The sequence below is a fragment of the Vombatus ursinus genome, unplaced genomic scaffold (assembly GCF_900497805.2).
Source record: "Vombatus ursinus unplaced genomic scaffold, bare-nosed wombat genome assembly UNPS02009132.1, whole genome shotgun sequence".
NCBI lineage: Eukaryota > Metazoa > Chordata > Mammalia > Diprotodontia > Vombatidae > Vombatus > Vombatus ursinus.
The window spans coordinates 11,006,067-11,028,579 of NW_020948910.1; the positions used below are offsets into that span (position 1 = coordinate 11,006,067).

The 22,513-nt window shown below is 37.8% G+C and overlaps 1 protein-coding gene across 2 annotated transcripts in view; it reads right to left on the reverse strand.

The window, feature by feature from the left end:
• ARFGEF3 (ARFGEF family member 3) overlaps positions 1-22,513 on the reverse strand; it is a 209,135-nt gene that overhangs the window by 24,302 nt on the left and 162,320 nt on the right. For both annotated transcript variants that reach the window (XM_027850770.1, XM_027850769.1), the window contains 6 exons: positions 14,254-14,399; positions 12,279-12,458; positions 9,275-9,419; positions 7,861-7,983; positions 4,807-4,910; positions 138-282 (listed from right to left, as the gene is read on the reverse strand). In XM_027850770.1, the coding sequence (XP_027706571.1) occupies positions 138-282; positions 4,807-4,910; positions 7,861-7,983; positions 9,275-9,419; positions 12,279-12,458; positions 14,254-14,399 (843 nt within the window). The remainder of the gene's footprint in view (positions 1-137; positions 283-4,806; positions 4,911-7,860; positions 7,984-9,274; positions 9,420-12,278; positions 12,459-14,253; positions 14,400-22,513) is intronic.

The following is a 22,513-nucleotide window of genomic DNA, read 5'->3' on the forward strand; positions in this document are numbered from 1 at the left end:
GATTTGCCAACCTCACAGGATAAAGGACACCAGCATTTTAGGAAACCATCATTGTATGTTGCTTAAATCATTATTTCAGGTGCTGGGGATACACAAAGCAAATAATTGAACTGGTTGCGGTTTTTAAATTCACTTACCAGTGTCATCATCAAAATCAGAAAGTATTGATTCAATCCCATCCTCACTACTAGCAGAATTCTCTTGAACTCTCCGAGGCAAGCTGGCAAGCCTCCCACCAAGAAAAATTGGTTTCAAGGGCATTTTGTAGATTTTGGCAAGCAACTAATAGAAAAAAAGAATCCACAAAATAAAGGAAGAAATAGATTTATAGGAACAACAAATACCCAGGAGCTATTTAACAACAACAGATGGCAGTGGGGAAATACAAAAAATCTCTGACTTATCCATGGATTGAGTTGTAAAAGTTAGTCAATTGATTATCTAGAACTTGGAATATTTTCCTAGTCAAAACATTAAAATCAATTAATTCCCAGGATAAGGCTCTCCAACCTAGGCTTCAGTGTTTATAATTTGTCAAGGTGAGCACTCTCTCACTGATCTCATTACTTTTAGAGGGTGATAAGCCTCTCTGAACCTAGCTAGTCTTCCTTCATTATGCTATCCCTCATTAGGCCTATCCCTGAAGCCTTTCCAGCTTGGTAGTACTTTCTAGAACTTCCTTTCCATTGGCATAGCCTTTAGGATATTTCTTGCTGTTCCTCACCATGAATCTTCATTTCTCATCTTTGTGCCTTTGGAATGGACATCCTCCAAGTCTGAACATAATCTTTTCTCACCTTTGCCCTCCCAGAGTCCATTTCTTTCTTAAAGATGAAGCCCAGACACCATCTTCTCCATGAAGCCTTTCCTTGTCTTCCTAATTGTTGGTGTCCTTCCTCCCAAACTACTTCATATTTAACTACTATGTATGTTTTGGCATTTATTAATTTAATATTTGTGCTGCATATATCTTGATATGTACTTCAGGTTTCTCCCATTCACCCCTTGTGAATCGGGGTAATTTTATTCTTTATGTTTGTATCTCTAGGGCCTAGCACATAGCAGACTAATAAGAAATATTTGATTGATTACAGAACTAGGGTCAACTATATGCCACAGTAAGGCATAATACCAGGAATTTAGTGGAGGTGAAAAGCTGTTGCTTTTCTTTCTTCCTCTAAATGCAGTCCTTAGATTGAATATGGCAACTCACTGAATTTAAGCACATTAGTTACCTAAGGAAAGGGAACTAACTAGGATTCCCTCAGTTTTGGCAAGTGAGCAGGGAACCTCACGTCAAACCTCTGACCACAGAAACTTTAACCTTTACCATAGCTGAAAACACTCCAGAGATCACAGATACTAGAACCCATAATTATATGGGTCAAACATGTTTTACTGTATTTCCACTACATTATATGAAGAGGTGGTTTTGGAGGAGTGGAATACAGGGGATAGGCTCTATGCTGAATCTATCACATATCACATTATTTCTATGCGAAAATTCTTTTTTTTTTTTTAACAGACAAGAAGGAAATGCTTCCAAAGCATGAAAAATACTTCTTCCCTCCCTTGCCCTATCATAGTGGTTAAAGGGACAAGGGACACAGATGGGCTATAAAGACTAGGAAGAGGGGGCAGCTAGGGGGCACAGTGGATAGAGGACCGGCCCTGAAGTCAGGAGGACTTGAGTTCAAATCTGGCCCCAGACTAAATACTTGACACTTACTAGCTGTGTGACCCTGGGTAAGTCACTTAACCCCAAATGCCTTAAAAAAAAAAGACTAGGAAGAAATCCAAGGATATTAGGAAAGGGCAGGAAAGAGAGAGAAGGGCTATTATGGAGACTAGAGAGGAGGAAACCAAGAAAGAGCAGTTCTGACTCTTCTCTACCTTAGACCCCCACTCCTGGAGTCTTCTTCTGAGATTCTCCTCTACCACCATGAAACTCGCACTCTTGGGACACAGGAAAAAAGTTTACCTCCCTTTTCCTATTAGCAGAATATATTCCTCATCTTTTCCCCATCCTCAATAGCCAGAGCAGCAGTGAAAAGGGAATACGGTAATTTAGAGAATGGGTCTTATTCCCCAGACCAGCTGTTTCTTTGTTAGTTGAGTTGTCCCAAGTCATGGAGGGCCTAGAGCTCACACCAATTTGTGGCTGCTGCTCAAAAATGCTTTTCAAAGGAATCCCAGGCTTCAGAGTAGAAAAAAAAAGCCTTCATTCATCTTGCATTTTCACATATAGACATTTTGTTTGAAAATTATAGATCATAGAATAACAAGTTTAGATCCAAAAAGGTAGTCACTGTACATAAAAAAATATACAATTTTAAGAAAAATCTGCTTTTTTTTTCTACTTCAGCTCCAGCTTCTACTAGGTCCAGAAGAACTACCCTTCAGCTCTTTCTGAGATCATAGCAAATAAAGAATCTAATGCTTATAAAACATTAGAAACCTTGGGACTCTTAGTCATTCACAGGGTAGAGACCTTCTTATATCTTCCTTAATCTCTTCAAGGATCTTCACCACTGATACTTTCTCCTCATTGGAGCCATCTTGTCCAGACTCTTGCCTTTCTGTCTTTCTAGGACAGGTTATATCTATGACAGCATGGGCCTCCAAACCCTAACCTACCTAGGAAGATATAAGCCTCACAAAGGCATTCTTAGTACATTATTTGTTCTGGGCATTCAATCAACACACTCTCCCATTAGATTGTAAGCTCCTTGAAGGCAGGAACTGTCTTTTGCTTCTTTTTGTATCCCCAGTGCTTAGCACAGTATCTGGCACACAGTAGGCACTTAATAACTGTTTGATTGATGTGCCACACACTGTGTTGGTGATACAAAGAAAGGCAAATCCCTGTTGTACAAAAAGTTTATATTCAAATAGAGGAGACATCATGTAAATAATTACAGATACATGAAATATATGTAGCATACATGAAAGATAATCTCATTGGGAAAGCAACAGTGACAGGAGGGAAGTGGGGACCCAGGAAAGGCTTCCTGCAGTAGGTGGAATTTGAGCGGAGTCTAAGGAGGACAGTGAAGCTAAGAGGTAGATGTAAGGAAAGAAATTGTTCCAGGCATGTGGGATATCTAGGGCAAACCCACAGGGTCAGGAGATAGAGTGCTGTGTGGCAAGAAGGTCAGTGTACCAAGACCATAGCATGCACTGAAGCTGGAAAGGTAGGAAGGGGCTAAGTTGTGAAAGACTTTAATCAACAAACAGAGGACTTTATATTTGATCTTGGAGGAAACTGAGAGCCAATGAATAAGAAGGAAGGGGTAGGGAGGAGAAACATGGTCACACATTTAGTAAAGGCAAATTGGCTAAGGGCAGCTCTTCAAATAGTAAGAGACAGGCAGTGTCTGGCATACAATAGGTACTTAATAAATGTCTGATGAATTAAAGTGGTGTTAGTCTCCTTTCATGAAAAAAATTGCTTTATCAAGTATATTTTTGACTGGTCTTTTTAATACTTTTTAGTACTTTTCTTTTGACTATAAAGTGAGAGTAGGTAGGAGTAGAGGAATATAGCTAAAGGGATGGAAGAATATAACTAGCTTTGTCATAACCTTCTGCAAAGCACATTTTCATCTGTAAAGAACTATATGTGGTCCATGAACCATAGCTTAATCCCCACTGCTATATGACTCAGAGTTTTATTACTATGACCTTGCTTTTAGAGTTCAGAAATTTATGAAGTTATAAATGTGGCCTGTTTAAAATTGGTCCCATTCAAAGGCAGTATAGCTTTGTAGCATCCATTCATCTTCACAACTGTCACTGAATTTCTCCTTAATTATCTTTCTTCCTTTGAAAATGTCTCTGTCTGTAACAAGGATTTTTTTTTTAATTAAGGGTCAAAATGTTACAATTTGAAAAAATCTAGGATCATATAAGTTGGTTTTTTTAAACCTTTAATTTAGTCAGGTTTTTTTTAAGAGACATAGGAAGCATGACATTATGTCACTTTTTTGAAAATTAAGAAAAGCAACATTAAATATTTAAATACAAAACGTGATCAAATTATTTCCATGTTATGACCAATTAAAGAAGAATCACAGAAGAAATATGGAAGGAGTCTGACAAAATATATACAGAGAAAGTAAAAGAGAGCACACAGAAGGACTTGTACCCAGACCCATACTCACATACTTGGGGGGAGGGGAAGATACATAGGCCCTCTATTTTCCGTAATATCCATATATTATAGCTATTTAGGTTACTACTTCCTAAGTCTTCACAACTGTAGGTAAACAGAGCATTTTCCCCTTCTCGTAATTGCTCAAAGACCAGATAACTTTTGCCAAATTTGACTCAAAAGATGATCTACAAACCCATAAGAAGTTTGTGGATAGATTTCAAGGAGTCTGTGAACTATGATGAGGAAAAAATTACACCTTTATTTTCACTAACTTCTTCTTGGAATTCAGCATTTCGGTCAATGATTAAAAACATTATTCTATGAAGAGGTCTATAAACCTTATCAGAGATCCATGTCTCCAAAAAAGTTAAGAATCCTTCAGTTAGTGTATAGTCTCTAAGTGCCATCAGTGACCTATGAGACTTAATATCTTCACCAAGGACAGTATCTAACATGCTTTTCTCTTTCTTGGGAATGGTGGAGAGAGAAAGAAGTCAGCACATCCATTCCCTGATCTCTCTAGGACAGCAGAAAGTGTAGTAAGCAAAGGACACTATGTAGATATATTGCACCAATTTCTGCCCGGGGTCATTTGAGACTGAGAGATCTGAGGAGCTTGCAGAGACCCAAGATACTCATTTTTGCCACACCTGAGAACACTTCCTGAGGTAATCAAGAGCGGGAAGGCACAAGTCTGTTGACGTTGATGTTGACCCCAGCACACAATCCCCGATCTCTTTACATTCCGCTTCTCCTAGAGGACAGGAAGATAAATATTAAAAGGGTTAAAAAGAAGTCGGTGTACCATAGCCCTGTTTCTGAGCCAGTTTGCTGAGAGATGACTGTAATAAAAACCGTCAAGGTCCTTACCAAGAATAAACCTCAATCTCTCCAAGGGAGGTTATGCTTCCCTCTCATAGCTGGGAAAATGTCTACTTTGTTGCCAGTGCTCATCACTAAGTAGCAATAATAAGAGAAACTGGGGAGACACCATACATCTGGGGGGCTGGGGATGAGGAACATTTAATTGAATTTAAATTATTTCCATCTGTTATTTGTCCATATATATAACCTAGTACAACTGTGGCTTTCAGGTTTCCTATAGGTAAACAGCATTGATTGTTTCTGCGAACTGTAATCATTTCCCTTCCTTCATAATTGCTCTGCTTGTGCATTTTAATAAAATCATTGTGCAGTATTACAATTGTTTCTAATTGTCTACATTTATAGATAACTAGCACCCACCCCTGTGGGTAAACAGACATAATTACTAAGTGCTGGTTAAAATTCAAAGCAAATAAGCAAGAGGAATGTTTTCTTCTTGGAAAAAAAATGCACATTCTTTAAATGAACACCTCTTTTCACACTGGGAAAACAAAAACCTATTCTTAAAGGTCAAATTCAAGAGGATAATAGCCATGCATAAATCCTTTGTTTTCCCTCTGCATCTAACACAGATTCACTCTTTTAAATTAAATAATTAATCATTGTGTATTAATTATATAATAACAAATATTGTAAACTGGGTGGACTCCTTATTGTGAACTTTCAGGAAGACATCCTGCCCAGGATGTGTAAGCATGGATAGATTGTGATCTGCATCACTGGAGGGAAGTCTTGTAACAAAGAGAAAAAAATCCATTTAAATATAAATATTAAAAAAATTTTAAAATGTAAATGAAAACCTCAGTCTAATTTCTAATATACTCTAGGGAAACTAAGTTATGCATAACTCTAAGGGAGAATGTTAAAGAATTTTCTTTATAACACATGAACCTGGCAAGATGTAGAATAAGTGATTAAAATTATATATGATACAGCAGGCCACATCCGGAATCCTGTGTTCAGTTCTAGGCACCACTGTTTAGGAAAGATATAGACAAAATGGAATGGAAGAAGTTGATGAGAATAGTGAAAGGACTGGAGGACATGTCATTGAGGATCAATGGGAGAAACTGGATATATTTACTGTAAAGAAGGGAAGAGGTGGGGGGATATAATAGCTGTCCTTTAGGTATCTGAAGGGCTGCAGTGTTGAAGAGGGTTTCTACTTATTCTGCTTGGCTCCTAATAACAATGGGCAGGAAAGTTTCAGAGAGGCAGAATTTAAGCTTGATGTAAGGGAAAATTATTATAATTACAACTGGATCCAAAAGTGGAATGAGTTACATCAAGAAGTGATGTGTTTCCCCTTGTTGGGGATCTTCAAGGAGATACTGGATGGCCTTTTGTTGGAAGTTGGAAAAAAGGATGTTTGGATGGCTACAACTTAGACCAGATTGGTTTCTAAGGTGCCTTCCTACTCTTAGATTCTGTCTTTCTAAAATCTTTTTGTTTTTTTTTTTCAGTAGCTTTATGAGTGCAGTACATTTATGTGGTCACTATGATTATTCCTATTTCCTCCTTGTAAGTTTGCTCTCACAAGTTTCCGTGTTTTCTAGGATGACTATAAGACCTTAGCTTTGGGCTAGATTATAACCTATGAAAAATATACAATCCAACAGAATTTTGGCAGTACAGATGATAGAAATTGCCAGGAAGCCAGCCCAAAGAAGGCACATGACCTTGATCTGTGATAGCCGCCAAACACTAGATTACATTTTACATTTCAGGGTTCAATTACACCTCTAGCTCTACATAGGATCTGAATAATAATGTCAGTCAACCTATTTGTGTCTTGTTTTTTCATTTCAAAAAATGTAGAACTGTCAAGTGCTTTGAACTTTCAACAAAAACATTCAGTGTCATACACTGTGTTTCTACAAAATTATTCCCAGACTTTATACCATCTGAACTCTAAATTCCTGGTGGAGCTGTGATTATTTTTTAATAAGCTAATTTCCAAACTTCTCAGATGAGATGAATCTGAACCTGAGATGAGTTTGGGTTATATCATATACTGTAGTGTTGCATGTTATAGAGAATTTAAAACATATTAAGCAGTAACTTCAAAGGGTCTAAATATGATGGGTCAAAGAGTTTCTGTATGACTTGGGGTTTCTTTTCCACTGGAAACACATTTTACAAATAACAAAGGTTAAAGGGGACCATTCAAAATCATATCCTTCAGAAGCTCTGAATTGAATTTAGACCACTGATATTCTGACCTTAAAGAAAGTAGTTTCATCATGGCTCAAAATTACAAGTTAAAAATAGACAGAACACTATATTTTGTGTCAAGCAAATGGAATTCATGTCCTGGGTCTGCTGTTCACTAACTGTATGACCATGAAAATCATTGGGCCTCAACTTCCCTGAATATAAAATGGGCATATCATTACTTATCCTCTCAAGGTTGTTGGGAGAAAAGTATTTTGTAAACTATAAAACAGTAGTATATAGATGTGATATACTATGATTACTACATATAATAATATTGTCTGTTGTCAGAATTAAGAAGATGGACTAAAGAGATTTGAATGTTCTACAATGTGTTTCTTCTAGGCCTACACTCTGAATACAGCTCCAATAGCACCATACTGTAATTTAGCTCTTGATAGCATCCAAGTGACTTTTATGATAAGCATTTTGGTTTTGGTACATCACACACACTGTTTACCATCTGTTCAAGTCTTAGGATGCTTGCTTCCTCCCAAGCACACAGTATGCCTAGTGATAAAGGGCCTGGCTTCCAGACAAATACCATCTTGAAAAGAGAACATAGAGGTTTAGCTAAATTAAATGCATTAGAAAATCACATTTACCCAATCCTTTGACAAACTTCATAAGGCACATAATATAACTGGTGGCTGCATTGGCAAACACCTGGATATTGTCTGTGTTCAGAAAGGCTTCAAAGACATCAAACACAGGGGCCTGACCCTTTCCTATGGGAAGAGAAATACAGAAGGTAAGTTTGTCATCTTTGAGGTCAGCCAAACTGAGAGCATCTCTAAAGCAACTCCCAAAAGAACTATCAGAGAGAAATACTCTTACCCCTGAATTGACAACTACTCAACAAAAGTCCATTGGTTTCCTGGGACCAGACTCGTGAGCTTGCCTGCAAATATGGTTCTGTTAAACAGTGAGTTCATTGCAGGTATATAGGCACTTCACAAAGAAGATGCCAGGCTGAGATATGTGAGGAGAGAGTTGAATGAATAGCAGAATTGAGCCCAACAGTGAAATGAAGAATTTATGTTCAGTCAGACTCAATAAATTCTTGGAATACTCTATCAATGGTAGTTATGGAATATCAATATGGATTGAGAGGGTTTCAACATAGTCTTATGGGATGTGAGGGCTGGAATTTTTGGATGGCATTTTAACCTAGCTAACATGAAAAGAAAGCCTAAGCTAACTACTTCTGTGGGCAGAGAGCCCAAAGAATTGCCATTTTGTGGGTACTCCCTCCCTTCCTAAAAAACTGACTTGCCATTTTTCTGATTGCAGAGATGAGATGCCCTAGCCTCTACTGGAACTGAAATCTCTGTCCCCAAACACTCTTCCTTTTCCTCCTGTTGTTCATCCTTTACTAATTCTCAACCTTGAAGGACCTTTCTTTGATCTTGTATGGATACAGGGAGTCACGTGACTATGCTGATTGGGATGCTTAAAAATTTACATGCTATAACCTAAATTATGCTCCCACAGTTGCAAATCAATCCTTCTATTCACCTTGGATAGACTCTCCAGCACATTCCTTAAGTGGCAGTTCCAAACTTCTGCTCTGTCCCTTTGTCTGTATCTGTCTCTGTTTATCCCTCCCTATCTTTGTATCTGTCTTTCTCTCATTTTCTGTCTCTGTGTCTGCATCTCTCACTTAGGAGATGAGCTTGCCTCCTGATTTACTGAGGCAATTAAAGCTATCCATTATGAACTCTTCTTTATTTTTCTACGTCTTTATCCATCCTCTCCTCCTTTGCTTTGTATTCAATAGATGAGTTGATGACCTTTCTTCCCAAGACCAATCTGTCATCTTGGGCCTATAATGCCAGCCCTTCCCATGTGTCATATGGAAGCTTGCCCCATTGATAATTTCTTCCTTTTCTTTAAACTTCAATCTCTCCCTAGCTACTGCCACTGCCTTGTTGTTTGTTAACATGTTCAGGTCTGTCCTAGCTTTACAAAAGCATGTGATAGGGACTGAAGAGAAAAGAAACAGTCAAATATCCTTACCCATGGAGTAGTCTCCTATAAGATATTCCTTCATTTCTGATTTATTACTGCTGTGCACTGTTTCCAGGGCACTGAATAAGGGCCTCCAACCTGACTGGATCTGAGTAGAACATACTTCAACCAACTCTCCTATTGATGTGACTACCTGAGTTAAAAACAAATGAAACAAACAAATAAAAATGTTAGCTTTTAACAACCCCTCACTCAGGAGATGCAATAAAATCCTTGGGAAGGACAATGGCTCCCTCTCCAACTCTTTCCCCTTTCATTCAGAGATAATAGCCAAAGAAAGTAATAGCATGGACAAATTAGATTTCATCTTCTTCATGTTCATAGGATCAGAGATTTAGAATTGGAAGGGATCTTAGAGGTAACCTAACTCAATCCTGAAGAAACTGAGATTTAAAGAGATCAAGACACTTAGGTTAAGAAACCCAAAGTCACGCAGGTAGTAAATGCTAGAGCCAGAATTCATGCCCTTGGGATAAAACATCAGATCATCCCACATTTACCAATCCAGCTAGAGTGCCTTGGCCTTTAAAGCTAAAATTTCCCAATTACATTTGAAGGCTAAGAAATCTATAGGCTCTAGAGGCTGTAAGGTCTCATGGAAATGTCACCATCCAGGTCTGCAGTCATGAGGCTACTAACAGTGCTCCCCTATCTGTTACTAACAGTGTGCTCTTGAATAAAGTCACAACTCCTCTGAGTCTCAGTTAACTTCCCCCATAAAATGATGAGTTGTACTAATTGAATTCTAACCTTTCAAACTTCACTAACATTGTACAATTCTGTAATGTCCAAGCATTACTTTTAATCAAAGGCATGATTATAAACAATAGCAACTCAGTGTCCAATATCCATCAGTGGTCTATATAATTTGGTAAAAAATAGGCATTAAATCCTCTGTCTTAGATGTTTAACATATTCCAAATGAGAAATAAGTAATGGTCCTCTTTGCCACTTGTTACTCATTGACTTCCTTAAAAACACCAGTAAAAAATCTCAAATATTTCACAATCATGGAAAATGTTTAAGGTGGTTGCTAATATCATGATGAATCCATAAATCCATAAAAGAATGCCTGCTTCAGGTTTAGGTTTTTTGTTTTTTAAAACAAACTTCCCACTCCACCGATCTTTACAATTGTCCACAATTGTCCCCTACACGTTTTCTGGCTGTTTCCTTTATGTCAAAATTGTGGGTGGGAGAGGCTGGCAATGTCTAAAATCATCTTGTCCATATAGAGGAGAAATCATAGTTTAGAGAAGATGAAGGGACAGGCATGGATGTCAATAGGGTGTGGGCACCCAATCCAAGAAAGATATGAAAACACAGAATCTCAGAGTTGGAAGGAACCTCAGATTAGTACTAAGAAGCATGATACTTTTGGATAGTCAGTAGCATAAAACTTGGAGAACACATTTTAGGTGTCATACTGAACATATAAATAACCAAAAGCTCATACCTGGAGAATTTTAGGGTAGATGTGAAGATACACCTCATATATTATAGACTAGCAGGAAATCTCAACTCATTTCCTAGACCTGAAGAGTGAATGACTTCCTCTATGAGGTTTGTCCCATCACACCCTAAGTTTAAGTACTATATAGTGGAATAATTCCAAATTTCTACCTAGATCTATCTTACCTGTTTGATAAAATAGAAACCAATTGTGCCTGCACTACTTTATCATAGCCTAGTTTGTAAAGAATAAGGGACATAAATGTTTCTTTTTCAGAGAAAACTAAGAGGGCCAATTTTATTATTTGACCTATTTTATGCTAAAGGAAAGGCCTTTATTGTGGTATGTAGATTCAAATCTATACAAACTATATATGCAGAATTGGTTTTCTCAGATCCCTATAGACTCCTGGTCTCCTGATATATCTTGCTATGAAAAGGAATAATTCCCTCTTTCTTCCCTATTTGCTCCCATGAGAAGAGTCACAGATTTCCCCTTCTTTTTTGGGCATCTGTGTTTCATACCTTGTTTTGTATCTGTCTCTTCCTTCTCCCCAGTGTGAAGGACTATATACTCCAATGAGGGTTGAATGTGTCTTTGAGACCTCTTCCCTCTTCCTGTTCCCGATCTTACTAAAGTCTGTTTACTTCCTATTTTTGGTGTAGCTTCCCATATGTATGCAATGGATTAATAGATCAGGGTGCCCATTCTTTTCCTTGCGATTCATTATATAGTATGGAGATTGTTTCTCCAAAGTACAGAGCTGTCTGTGATAGACTAGGAACAACTTATTAACCAAAGTCTGGTCTTTTGTATACCATGAAAATCAGTATTTCCCTACATTAAGCCATTATCAAGTTATTTTTTAAAGTTTGTTTGATGTTGTTATTTTTTACATTACAGACATTTACAGATTACTCCTACTTTCTAAGAGGACTTTTGTAACACAATTAAGTAAAACTAAAAATAGTGACCATATCTGAAAGTGAAAGCAATATTTCACATTTTTTGTACCACCTCTCTTTTTAAAAACAAACCAACCAAATCTATTTTATCTCCCTCCCACCTCCACCCCATTAAAAATAAAGAAAAATAAAATTTGTGTAACAAACATGCATAGTTATTAAAATGCCTTACACCTAGAATGGAACCCAAGGACTGACAATCCTTTTACAGCAAAATACAATAAATGTTTATTAAGCACCTACTATGTGCAGAGCACTATACTTCATGCTGGAAGGAATACAAGTTTTAATAAGACATGCTTACAGACCTCAAAGAGATCAGTGAAGTAGGAAGCTAACTTGTTAGGAGAAAGCAAGGGAGCAAGAATGGAGGAGAAAGAAGAGGACATCTATGATGAATATGTTAAAAAATATAGTGAAATAAGCAAATACGTTGGAAGTAACAATATCACTCTCTCCTCTTGTGTCAAGTGTGAATCCTTTTTCTACAAATTCCTGGAATAAGCAAGCTGATTAAAATTCCCACCATGTCTGGAGGACATTCTCCCACATTTTGCCAACTGAGGCTACTCACCTGGTCCTGGACATCCTCATCACACAATTCCAGCTGCATGATGCGTTCAAAGGGACGAAACAGTGCTTCATTGAAATGAAAATGAGGGGGCTCACTCCAATCTGTCAGAACCTCTGTAAGGATGTCATGGATGAAGGAAACTGCTTTCTGAGAAACGTGCCTTTCCTTATGGCAAGCAGCCTGTAGTGGGGAAGAGGTTGAGAGTGGAAGAGCATCAAGGATTTAGGTAAGTCAAACAAATCTTCCTGAAGGGATTCCTAGCTTATACAAGGTTCAAGCTGAGCAATTGACTGCAAAATTCCAAGGGAGTTTTAGGAATTGAGTTGCCAATTTGATCAATAATTGCATTTTTCTAGAATATATCCAGTTCATCAGCCATATCCCCAATTCAACAGACATGATGAAGTTTAACTGTTACAGGAAAAATCAGAGGATCTGATTGTTTCCGGGTTTTTAAAAAAACTTTATTTCTTGTTAAATGCTCAATACATTCCATTGTGAAGATGTTTTCTCTGAAAATAATGACTTGGGATGCAACAGATCCATTCCGAGGCTTGTCACCCACACTTGAAAAAATGCTTAGCATTTATACGTAAACAGAGTGCCTAGCACATGGTACAAGCTTAACAAATGCTTGTTGACTTGACTTTAAAAATAGACAACTCCTCTGTGGCTGTTTCTCAAAAAGTCAAATCACTGTTACCCTTTGTCCCAACAAAGTGTTCTCGGAGGGCTGAATTAAATTCTACAAAATACTTTCTGACTTTCTGATGAAAGGTGCTATGTGAGAACTGTAATAAAACTAGGTAAAGACACTGCATAATAAAGCATCTCCAGGCATCTAAGAAGCAGACAGTTAATAACCTTTATTGAGCTTTTTGCAGGGCACTACCTCAGGTACTAGAGTGAGTACAAAGTTAGTGGAAGACATAATTCTTAGCCTTAAGGAGCTTAGTGTGACAGACCAGCAAGAACATAAAGACATTTTTATACTCAAACTGACCTACTTTTCCCAGAGGAGGAATGGGAAATTGCCTGTTTCTCTCTTTTTCTGATTTAAGTCAATACTGGATGCTATTTGAAGTTCTGTAAAGTACCATATTGTATATCTCAGTAGGGGAGAGGGGCAAAGTTAGAATCAGTGTCTTCTCTGTCCCCTTGATAATGACACTTCAGATACTACATATGGTGTGACTTATACCAAGTGATGCCAATTAGTTTTGTGCTGTGACTTATGGAATGCTATTACCATACAGAAGCCAGTCTCATAGTCAGTATGACATGGGGTTATGTCCCACCTCTGACACATACTGGCTTTGTGACATTGGACAAATCATTCAACCATTTACTACCCCCAGGCAACTGTCTAAATCATAGAGTAGCTGGCTACATGCACTGGTAAAGGGAGTTTCCTATTCCAATAAAATCAAATGTATGTATAAAATACATACATACATACATACACACATACATATATAAAAATCTTAATGAAGTTTAAAGCTTGAATTGTGTTAAAATTGTCCTAAGACTTTAGGAACACCTCCGATGTCTATGTACACATATGTGGATATAGCTAGATACAAATAAGGAATTTAATCTACTACATGATATGAGGGGGCTCTCTATAATCTGTCAGAACCTCCATAAGGTTCTGCATATATGTATGTAAATACACACATATTTTGTACCAGACCTGTGATCCCATTGGGAGAGTTGACTCCCTCTAAAAATGCAAAGACTCAATTACTCTGTGTGTACATATATATGCACATTTCACATATGTATATGTATATGACTATAAAGTATAAAATATAACAGTTGTCTCTGCATGATATATACACATATATATATATACACACACATATGTACTTATATACATATGCATATGTACATATATTTGGATGCTCTTAGGATTTTTCTGTCCTGAAAATGTCTGGAGATAGCCAGGTCTTTCCTCCGTTCTGCAAACACTCACCTCTACCAGATGAGGAGCCACAAGGCTCCAACAGCGCATGAAATGGAGGAGTGGCCGGGATTTACTCCGGACTATCCTGAGCATTGAATCTCCGAGACGGAATAGGTGGAGAGCACTTCTCTTGTCTTGGGTTGATTTAACTTCTCCTATAAGAAAGGAGACAAAACCTGAAACCAGGAACAGCCAACTTTTGGTGCCATGTACATAGGATAAAGGATGAAGCATTATTAACATATTCAGAAGGATGATCAGTGCTATTTCAAAGCCTTCAGATGGGCAATGTTAGCAAAAAAAGAAAAATGACAAATGTTGGAAGGAAAATGGTCACATTAACACTCTATTGATGAAGCTATGATTGGTCTAGACATTTTGGAAAACATGTTGAAACTGTGCTCCCAAAGTTACTCAGCTGTGCATTTCCTTTGACACAGTGATATCACTACTAGACCTATACCCAAAGAGATCAAAGAAAGATGAAAAGGATCCATATGTGCCAAAATATTCTTAGGAGTTCTTTTTATAATGGCAAAAAAACCAGAAACCAAGAGTATGGCATCAATTGGGGAAAAGAATGTTACTGTGCCATAAGAAATGAAGAAAAGAATGGTTTCAGAGTGAACTGGGAATACTTGCTTGAACATCATGATGCAGAGTAAAGTGAGCAGAACCAAGATAACAATTTATATAATAACACCAATGCTGGAAAGACAAACAAGTGACTTATAAAATCTGATCAATATAATGACCCAGACAGGATCCCAGAAAACTTAGGATGAGGGATGCTATCCACCCCCTGATAGAGAGGTGATGGACTCAAGATGCAGAATGAGGCATATATTTTTACATGGTCAACATGAGAATTTGTTTTGCTTGGCTAAGCATATTTCTTACAATAGTTTTGTTTTTCTTTTTCTTTCTTTCTGTTCTTTTTTTTATTAGGGTGAGTGGAAGCACATGGGAAAGAAAATAAATACTTGTTAATTGTTCAAAATAATTAATTAAAAACAAAAAAGGCACAAACTACTATAAGGCAAAGAGTCAGGCACACTTGATAGCTCACCATAGGCACACAGTCCTCCAAACACTCAATAATAACACAGAATACTGTGCAGTGTAATATACACAGAATTCCAGAAGAATCTGCATTGTACTATTGAGATTTCTTGAGTACTATGAAAAAGCCAATAGACCATGTCAAGCAAGATACAGTTTAATGAAAAGCAGAAAATAGGTCTATGGGGAAGAAAAATGGTCACCAGCTACTTCCTTGTTTTTCTCAGTTGAAATTTCATTGTGCAATAAATCTAGTGAAATTTATCCATATAAAGTGACTAGTGATTTGTAGAGATGGTGGTACTATGTCAAACTAGAACTGCCTAAGGCAAACAGCCTGTTGTTTTTGCTTTGGCAGAACAGTCGAGCCATTAGATGACACACAACTAAGCATGAATACCATGAATACCAATTAGCAGTGTAACTGGCTACGTCATACCCTATAGCTTCAGAACCTCTGGGGACCCTAGAAATGTGGATATGTTCAGAAAAAGGCAGGCTAGTTTTTTTATGATTTTTTTAAAAGCGAGGAAAACACCGAAGTTTGATTTTCTCATTTCTCCTGTATTTTCCTAGGGCCAATTTAGCTGTCCAAGAGATACGCTGACATTATGTTGTGTGGAATGCAGTTTCTCTGAACTATGGCCAGAATCCTACAAGTGAAAGGGAGCAGAGACATGCTCTGATAGTTGCCAAAATCAACTTTTCTACCTTTCTTCTTGATATTGGTGATAATGGTTTTATTTGAAATCTGAAACCACTTCTTAGGTGGTCCAGGTGATGAGGAAGAGTCCATGTAAGCCCATAAGCAGTCAGAGCATCCAAGGATCATCTATTCAGAACTAGAAGGAAACTTAATTTAGAGATGAAGGATATGTGACCTAAGGAAGGGAAGTTACTCATTTGGGGTCAGAGAACTAGTGTCTTAGAAAGATTCAAACCCAGGTCTTCCTGATCCTGAATCCAGTGTTGTATCCTACCCAATGTCCTGCTGTAGTCCTGCCTATGCTTGCCTCTAGTAATACGTCATGAAGTAGTGACACAAATTGAGGTCCCTGAGTAAACTAATCAGAAAGGTTCCCCAATTTCTAAATTGCAAAAGGCTTAGCTCTTCAGCATGGCAAAGGGCCCCACATTCTGCCACGGACAGTCTGCCTAGGCAGTATTTCTACTATGGTGAAAAAAAAAGAAAAAGAAAAGAAAGGGGCCTTGTATCTTCCCTCCCCTGGAAATGATGACTCCATCTTTAAATCGGCTTCCATTTCAGTGTAAACGGAGCAGTCGTGTCCCCTTTCCCCAATACTCCTGCATTTATGTTTTGCTCTTCTCTGCTTCCCTCACCATGCTAGCCGTAAAGCAAAGCAAAATTATATTTCTTTGCTCTCCCAGGGAAAAGAACAGCTTAGCGATCCCCAGCTGCTTCCAGTACCAATTACAGACCTGGGATAATTGGTCACCGTGCTTTCTGCTAACTTTTCTCTCTTTCTTTACACTCACATATACACCCATAGTGAATGTGTATACATAAACAAACACACATATATTCAGAGTCAACTTTTGGGTAGTAATTATATACACATGTCTACATACGTATATGTATATATAATAATTCATATATTTAAAATCTGTTTAAATATGTATAGAATCTCTGTGTGTATATATACACACATACACAGAGAATATGTCACCTACCTCTGGACAGGGAGATATACACACATAGTGTATGTATACACACATAGTATATATAGTATATGTATATACACATACTTTTAGTTATCATTTCGTCACATCTAACTCTGTGATCTCATGGACCACGGCATACCAGGCCCTTCTATCTTTCACTATCTCTTGAAGTCTGTCCAAGCTCATGCTCATTGCTTCTATGACACTATCTATCCATCTTATCCTCTGCCATCCCCTTTTCCTTTTGCCTTCAATCTCTCCCAACATCTGGGTCTTTTTTTTTTAAGTCCCACCTTCTCATTATGTGGTCAAAGTATTTAAGCTTCAGCTTCAGTATTTAACCTTCCAGTGAATAGCTTGAATTAATTTCTGTAAGTATTGACTGATGTGATCTCCTTGCTGTCCAAGGAATTCTCAAAAGTCTTCTTCAGCACCGCAATTCAAAAGTGTCGATTCTCTAGCACTCAGCTTTCCTTATAGTCCAACTCTCACACCCATACATTGTTACTATGTATGTGTTTGTGTGTATGTGTGTGTATATTTATACACATACAATGTGTGCATATGTGTATACCTCTCTGTCAGGAGCTGGGTAGCATATTCTCTGTGTATATGCATGTATGTATATGTGTAAATAAATAATACATATATGCGCACATGTGTATATATGTGTATACATATACACACATATAAATGCACACACCCAGATATATATGTATGCACAGAGGAAATTCTATTCAAAGCTTATTTGGCTTACACATAAGTGCTGTCAATTGATTTCTCTGACATGAATCGAAGTAAAGCTTCTCTATCTGATCTGTATCCACATATGTGTGTGCTATAGTTTTTTTTTTGTTTGTTTTGGTTTTTTGCTATAACAAGGGCTCATGTCATTGTCATTCAAAGATGAAACAAATGAGGGCAATGGATGAAAAATATCTGTCAAAATATACAAAACAAAGTATTTTTTTTCTTCTGTCAATGACAGTATAGGCACCACTTTTGGACCTTTAGGCCACAGTCTGATATGCTATATAAAGGAATGGAAACCAAGCTAAAGAAAACACAAGAGGAGCAGATGGGACAAAGTATACACAGAGGAGGTTTATGCTGGAGGCAATACAATTCTAAGGGATGTGTTCTCTCCTATTAGACAGTGAGTGCCTCAAGGGTGAGGCTATTTTTTTTCTTTCCTTTATCTCTAGTGCTTAGCATAGTGCCTGGCAATCCAATCCAATAAGCAATGCAATAAACATTTAATGAGGGCCTACTCAGTGTTGGGGATATAATTAATAAAAGAAAGACAGTCCCTGCCCTCAAGGAGCTTATACAACACAAAGGGGGGGGGGGTAATGGGACACCAGGTAGTATACAGTCAGGACATCTTGTTCCGGGGAGCTGAAACCAGGTAAATCAACAGAAGCAAAATAGAATGAGCTGGAAATTCAGTTTCTGCCCTCTAGAAAGGAAGTTATTGAGAGGAGTTTGGCATTCTAACTTCCATCCCTCTAATCAGAAGAGAGAGGAGGCTGAAGGAAGAGGAATCAGTCAAGACTCAAGTTAGCACAGCAATGAGTTTAGAAAGTCATCATCTTGAGAGGGACATTTTGTTCTGAGGAGTTGAAAACAAGCAGGGCAGCAGATGCAAAGGGGAGTAGGAGCACACAGTAGGAACTTAATAAATGGTTACCAACTAACCTAAAGGTGGGAGGATATCAAACAAATGGAAAAAAATAATAGTGTTACTACCACTATCCAAATGGCTCAGAATGTATCAATAATTACTGACTTATTGTGCCTTCTATTTCATTTAGAGTAGGCCTAATGAAAATATGAGATGGGAATGGGTGGGCTTATGTAGACAATATTCAATAGTATTTGTTTCTCTACAGTTACACAACAGACTAAGAGGTGTAGGAAAACAAGATTTCATTGTACTTATTCTCTGTAGATCATAAAACAGCATTTGACTCTGGAAAGCAAAACGCTGTCTTAAAGGCTCTTCTCCAGAAAAATACCTCTAATGCATATGAAAGTCACAAAAAGATTCTTTAATAGATACAACAGAGATAATTTTGTTGGATTATCCTAAAGTATTAATATCCAGATGGGCACAAAAGAGGGAGACAAATGCTCAATAAAGGTGTATGCCACTTTCATGTAGTTTAATTCAACAAATATTTATTAAATTAGGAAATGTGGTATAGTGGAGAGAGCAGAGGCTCTGTAGTTAGGCTACCTGAGTTCAAGTCTTATTCATGATTCTTGCTGCCTGAGTGACTTTGGGCATATCACTCACTCTCTTTTAGTCTCTGTTTCTTCATTTATAAAATGAGGGGTCTGGACCAGATGACCTTTAAGATTCCTCCCATCTCTAGAGCTATTACAAAGTGATTAGTGCCTATTGTGTGTAAGGCACTTTTAATGACATTTTATGAAGACAAAAACACAGTCGCCTCTAACTTCATAGGGCTTGCATTGTACTGCCAAGGGTTACAGCCAGAGCAGGGTCCAAAGGAAAATCAACTTGCTGCAGTGGTGAAGTCTTCCAGATGCTCCTTTTTAAAGGAAAATAGTATGCTAATTGTGTCAAGCCCCAGAACATTGTAAAGCTTTCTATATATGCTCCATAATCACTCAAAAGAGGTTGGCTTAGTCATCCACACAGGAAAAATCAAGTGGATGAACACCTATTATCCAGATCAGTGGTGTCAACCTCGAATAGAAATGGATCCTTGTGGGGTGTGTATTTACTTAGCAAATCACAAATTAACATTATCTGTGTTTATTGTATTTTTATTTATTTTGACAAACATTTCCCAGTTACACTTTAATCTGGTTTAGGCTGTATTCAAGAGTTTAGGCTGTGAGTTTGACACTTCTGGTCCAAATGGATAGTCTTTAGGCTGGATTTTCAGTACATCATCTTGTATAGAAATGGAGAATAGATAATGAACTGAGTTCAGAATTGAACAGGAGGGAATACAGTTGGTATAACTGCATTTAGAAAATTGTACTGTGCCTTTAAATCATCCCAAACTTCTCCCTAAAACAAAAAAAACCCCATCTTTTTAAGCACCAATATTTTTCTAGTGATGCTATATGACTAAGAGTCATGGAAAACCACAATCTCAAAAGAATCAAAAGTGTGAGTCACCCAAAAGATCTTAGAAGACATGCTTGGTGGATGAAAATAGGTTGTAGCATATTTCCAATAATGAACTATATATAAAAAGTAGTGTAAAAGATGTCATCAGGGAAATGTGTGAGCAGAAAAGGAGGTGAGCTACTCATGTAGTGAAAGTTAGGAATCACAGATAGATGGTCTGTGTCCTTCACTGGTATCTATGTAATATTCAAAGTCCTAGAGGTGGGTCCCTTGCATACTGGATGCAGTCCCATGGAAGATTTATAGGATTGACAAGAGTCATAGCAGGATGAGAATGTGTGGATGTTTTGCAATTTGTACTACTGGAGGGATTACCAGTATCGATGAGTTTATGAGATCACAGATCCATTGCAGGACTAAAGAAGTATTATGTTTTCACAATTCTGTTGTCTTTGAAATTTGGAATAAGGTTCACCTCACGTTATCATGGCAGATTCTCTTTTACATAGTCCTTTATTAGGGAAGGCTGAAAATCTGTTTTGTGGCCCTGCTCTTCTATTGTAACACTATGAAATCTGCCTCCACTAAGGCTAACCTATTTCCATATTTAAGTCCTTTGATATCTCACTATTAAGAAGGATGATGGGCTGGTTAGCAGCAAAGGCCTGGAGTGCAATCAGACCATTATAACACAAAGGCTATGCTGACTGTCCTAGGTCAAAAGAATGACGCAGAGGAGGGATGTTGGGAGGATCCTAGCTCTTACAAGGTGAACCTGTAGAATTGACTAGATAGAAGGTAGACATAGAGAAACACTGACAAACTTGAAGGACGGCAGTACAGATGTCCATTGTTGAAGGTACAGAAAAAAGACATAGCAACGTGCTCGACACTGGTAAGCAATGTGGAAAGGTAACTCTCATTGTAAAATGTAAAAATGAAAGGTTGCTAGTGAGGCAGAAACAGATGCACAAAAATAACCATGGTAAACCTTTGGCAATCAAGAAACCCTGTGGGACTGAGCTGTTCTATATGAAAATCATCCTAAAGCTCACTAGACACTTCCATGGCTATTTAAATTATTGCAATGAAGTATAGTTATAGATGCAGATAAAGATGACAGTGGACCTAGCACCAAATGATGTAACTCGTATATGTGTGTGTGTGTATATATGTATATGTATAAACGCACATACATACGTGTGTGTGTATGTGTGTACAAATAACCATCCTCCATCCCTAGGCTGGGAAGCTGTGCTGGTTGGCATGATTTCTATGTGGCACATTGATTCCCTTAGGCCGAGGGAATGAATTAGGATGCAAGGAGCTGCTTGCTGCCCCACAGCCCACTGTTCCAAGGGCAGAAGCATACTTGATTTCATGTCTTTTTTCATCTTCTATTCCGCTCTCAGAGTGTTTGCTGCTGCTTGTTTTTCTTGTCTCTGATTCTCATCTCTGCCAGCTCACCCTTTTTGCTGCTTCTAATCTCTACCATCTGCTGTGATTTTTCCTACTCACCACCCTTGACTCTCTTGCCTCTCAACACTCCTCCCCATCCATCTTCAATTTTGGAAAAGTCTAATCTTCTACAACTCTCAGCCAGCCAAACCATTTCTTTCTAGTAACTCCCAGCCTATTAGGTACAATCTTCAAATCTCTTCACAGCTAGGTTTGTCATTTCTGGATTTAATGAAATGACTTTTTTCCTAACAAAACCTTTTTTTTTTTTTTTTTTTTTTTACAATTTCTGGGATCTGAGTAGATGTTGAAGGTAGATGGCCAAAGAGCCAAGCTTGACTTGTAGTATAAAAACAAAAACAAAAACAAAACCCTAACCTGTGGAAAGGTTACATAGTTACCTTGTGAGATAGAGACTTTGATACTTAAATCTGCTTTAAGGCTCAAAAGATGTACTTAAGAGTTAGTCTTAGACTTGGAGGGAAACTTGGTTTATCAAGTCCAATTTCACACCCAGTGCAGAAATCTCACTGTCAGATGGTCATCCAGTCCCTGCTTGAACACTTTTGGTGACAAGGAATTCACTACCATACAGGGCAATCCATTCTTTTGTTGTGTAGTTCTAATGATTAATAAGTTCTTCCTTATATTGGGTTTATATCTGCCTCCCTATAACTTCCGTCCATTGTACCTACTTCTGCCCTGTGGAGAAACACAGAATGAGGCTAATTCCTCTTCCACATGATATGCTTTAGGCATTTGAAGACAGCTATTATGGACTCTCTGAACCTTCATTTCCACAAGTTAAGTACTTTCTATGTGTAAATACAAAGATAACATTGACTTTCCATTCAATAGAACATAAACTCCTTGAGGACAGGGACTTGTTTCTGTTTTTTTATATTCTTAGCACTCAGCATAGTGCTTGGCACATAGAAGGCACTTTTTAAATGCTTT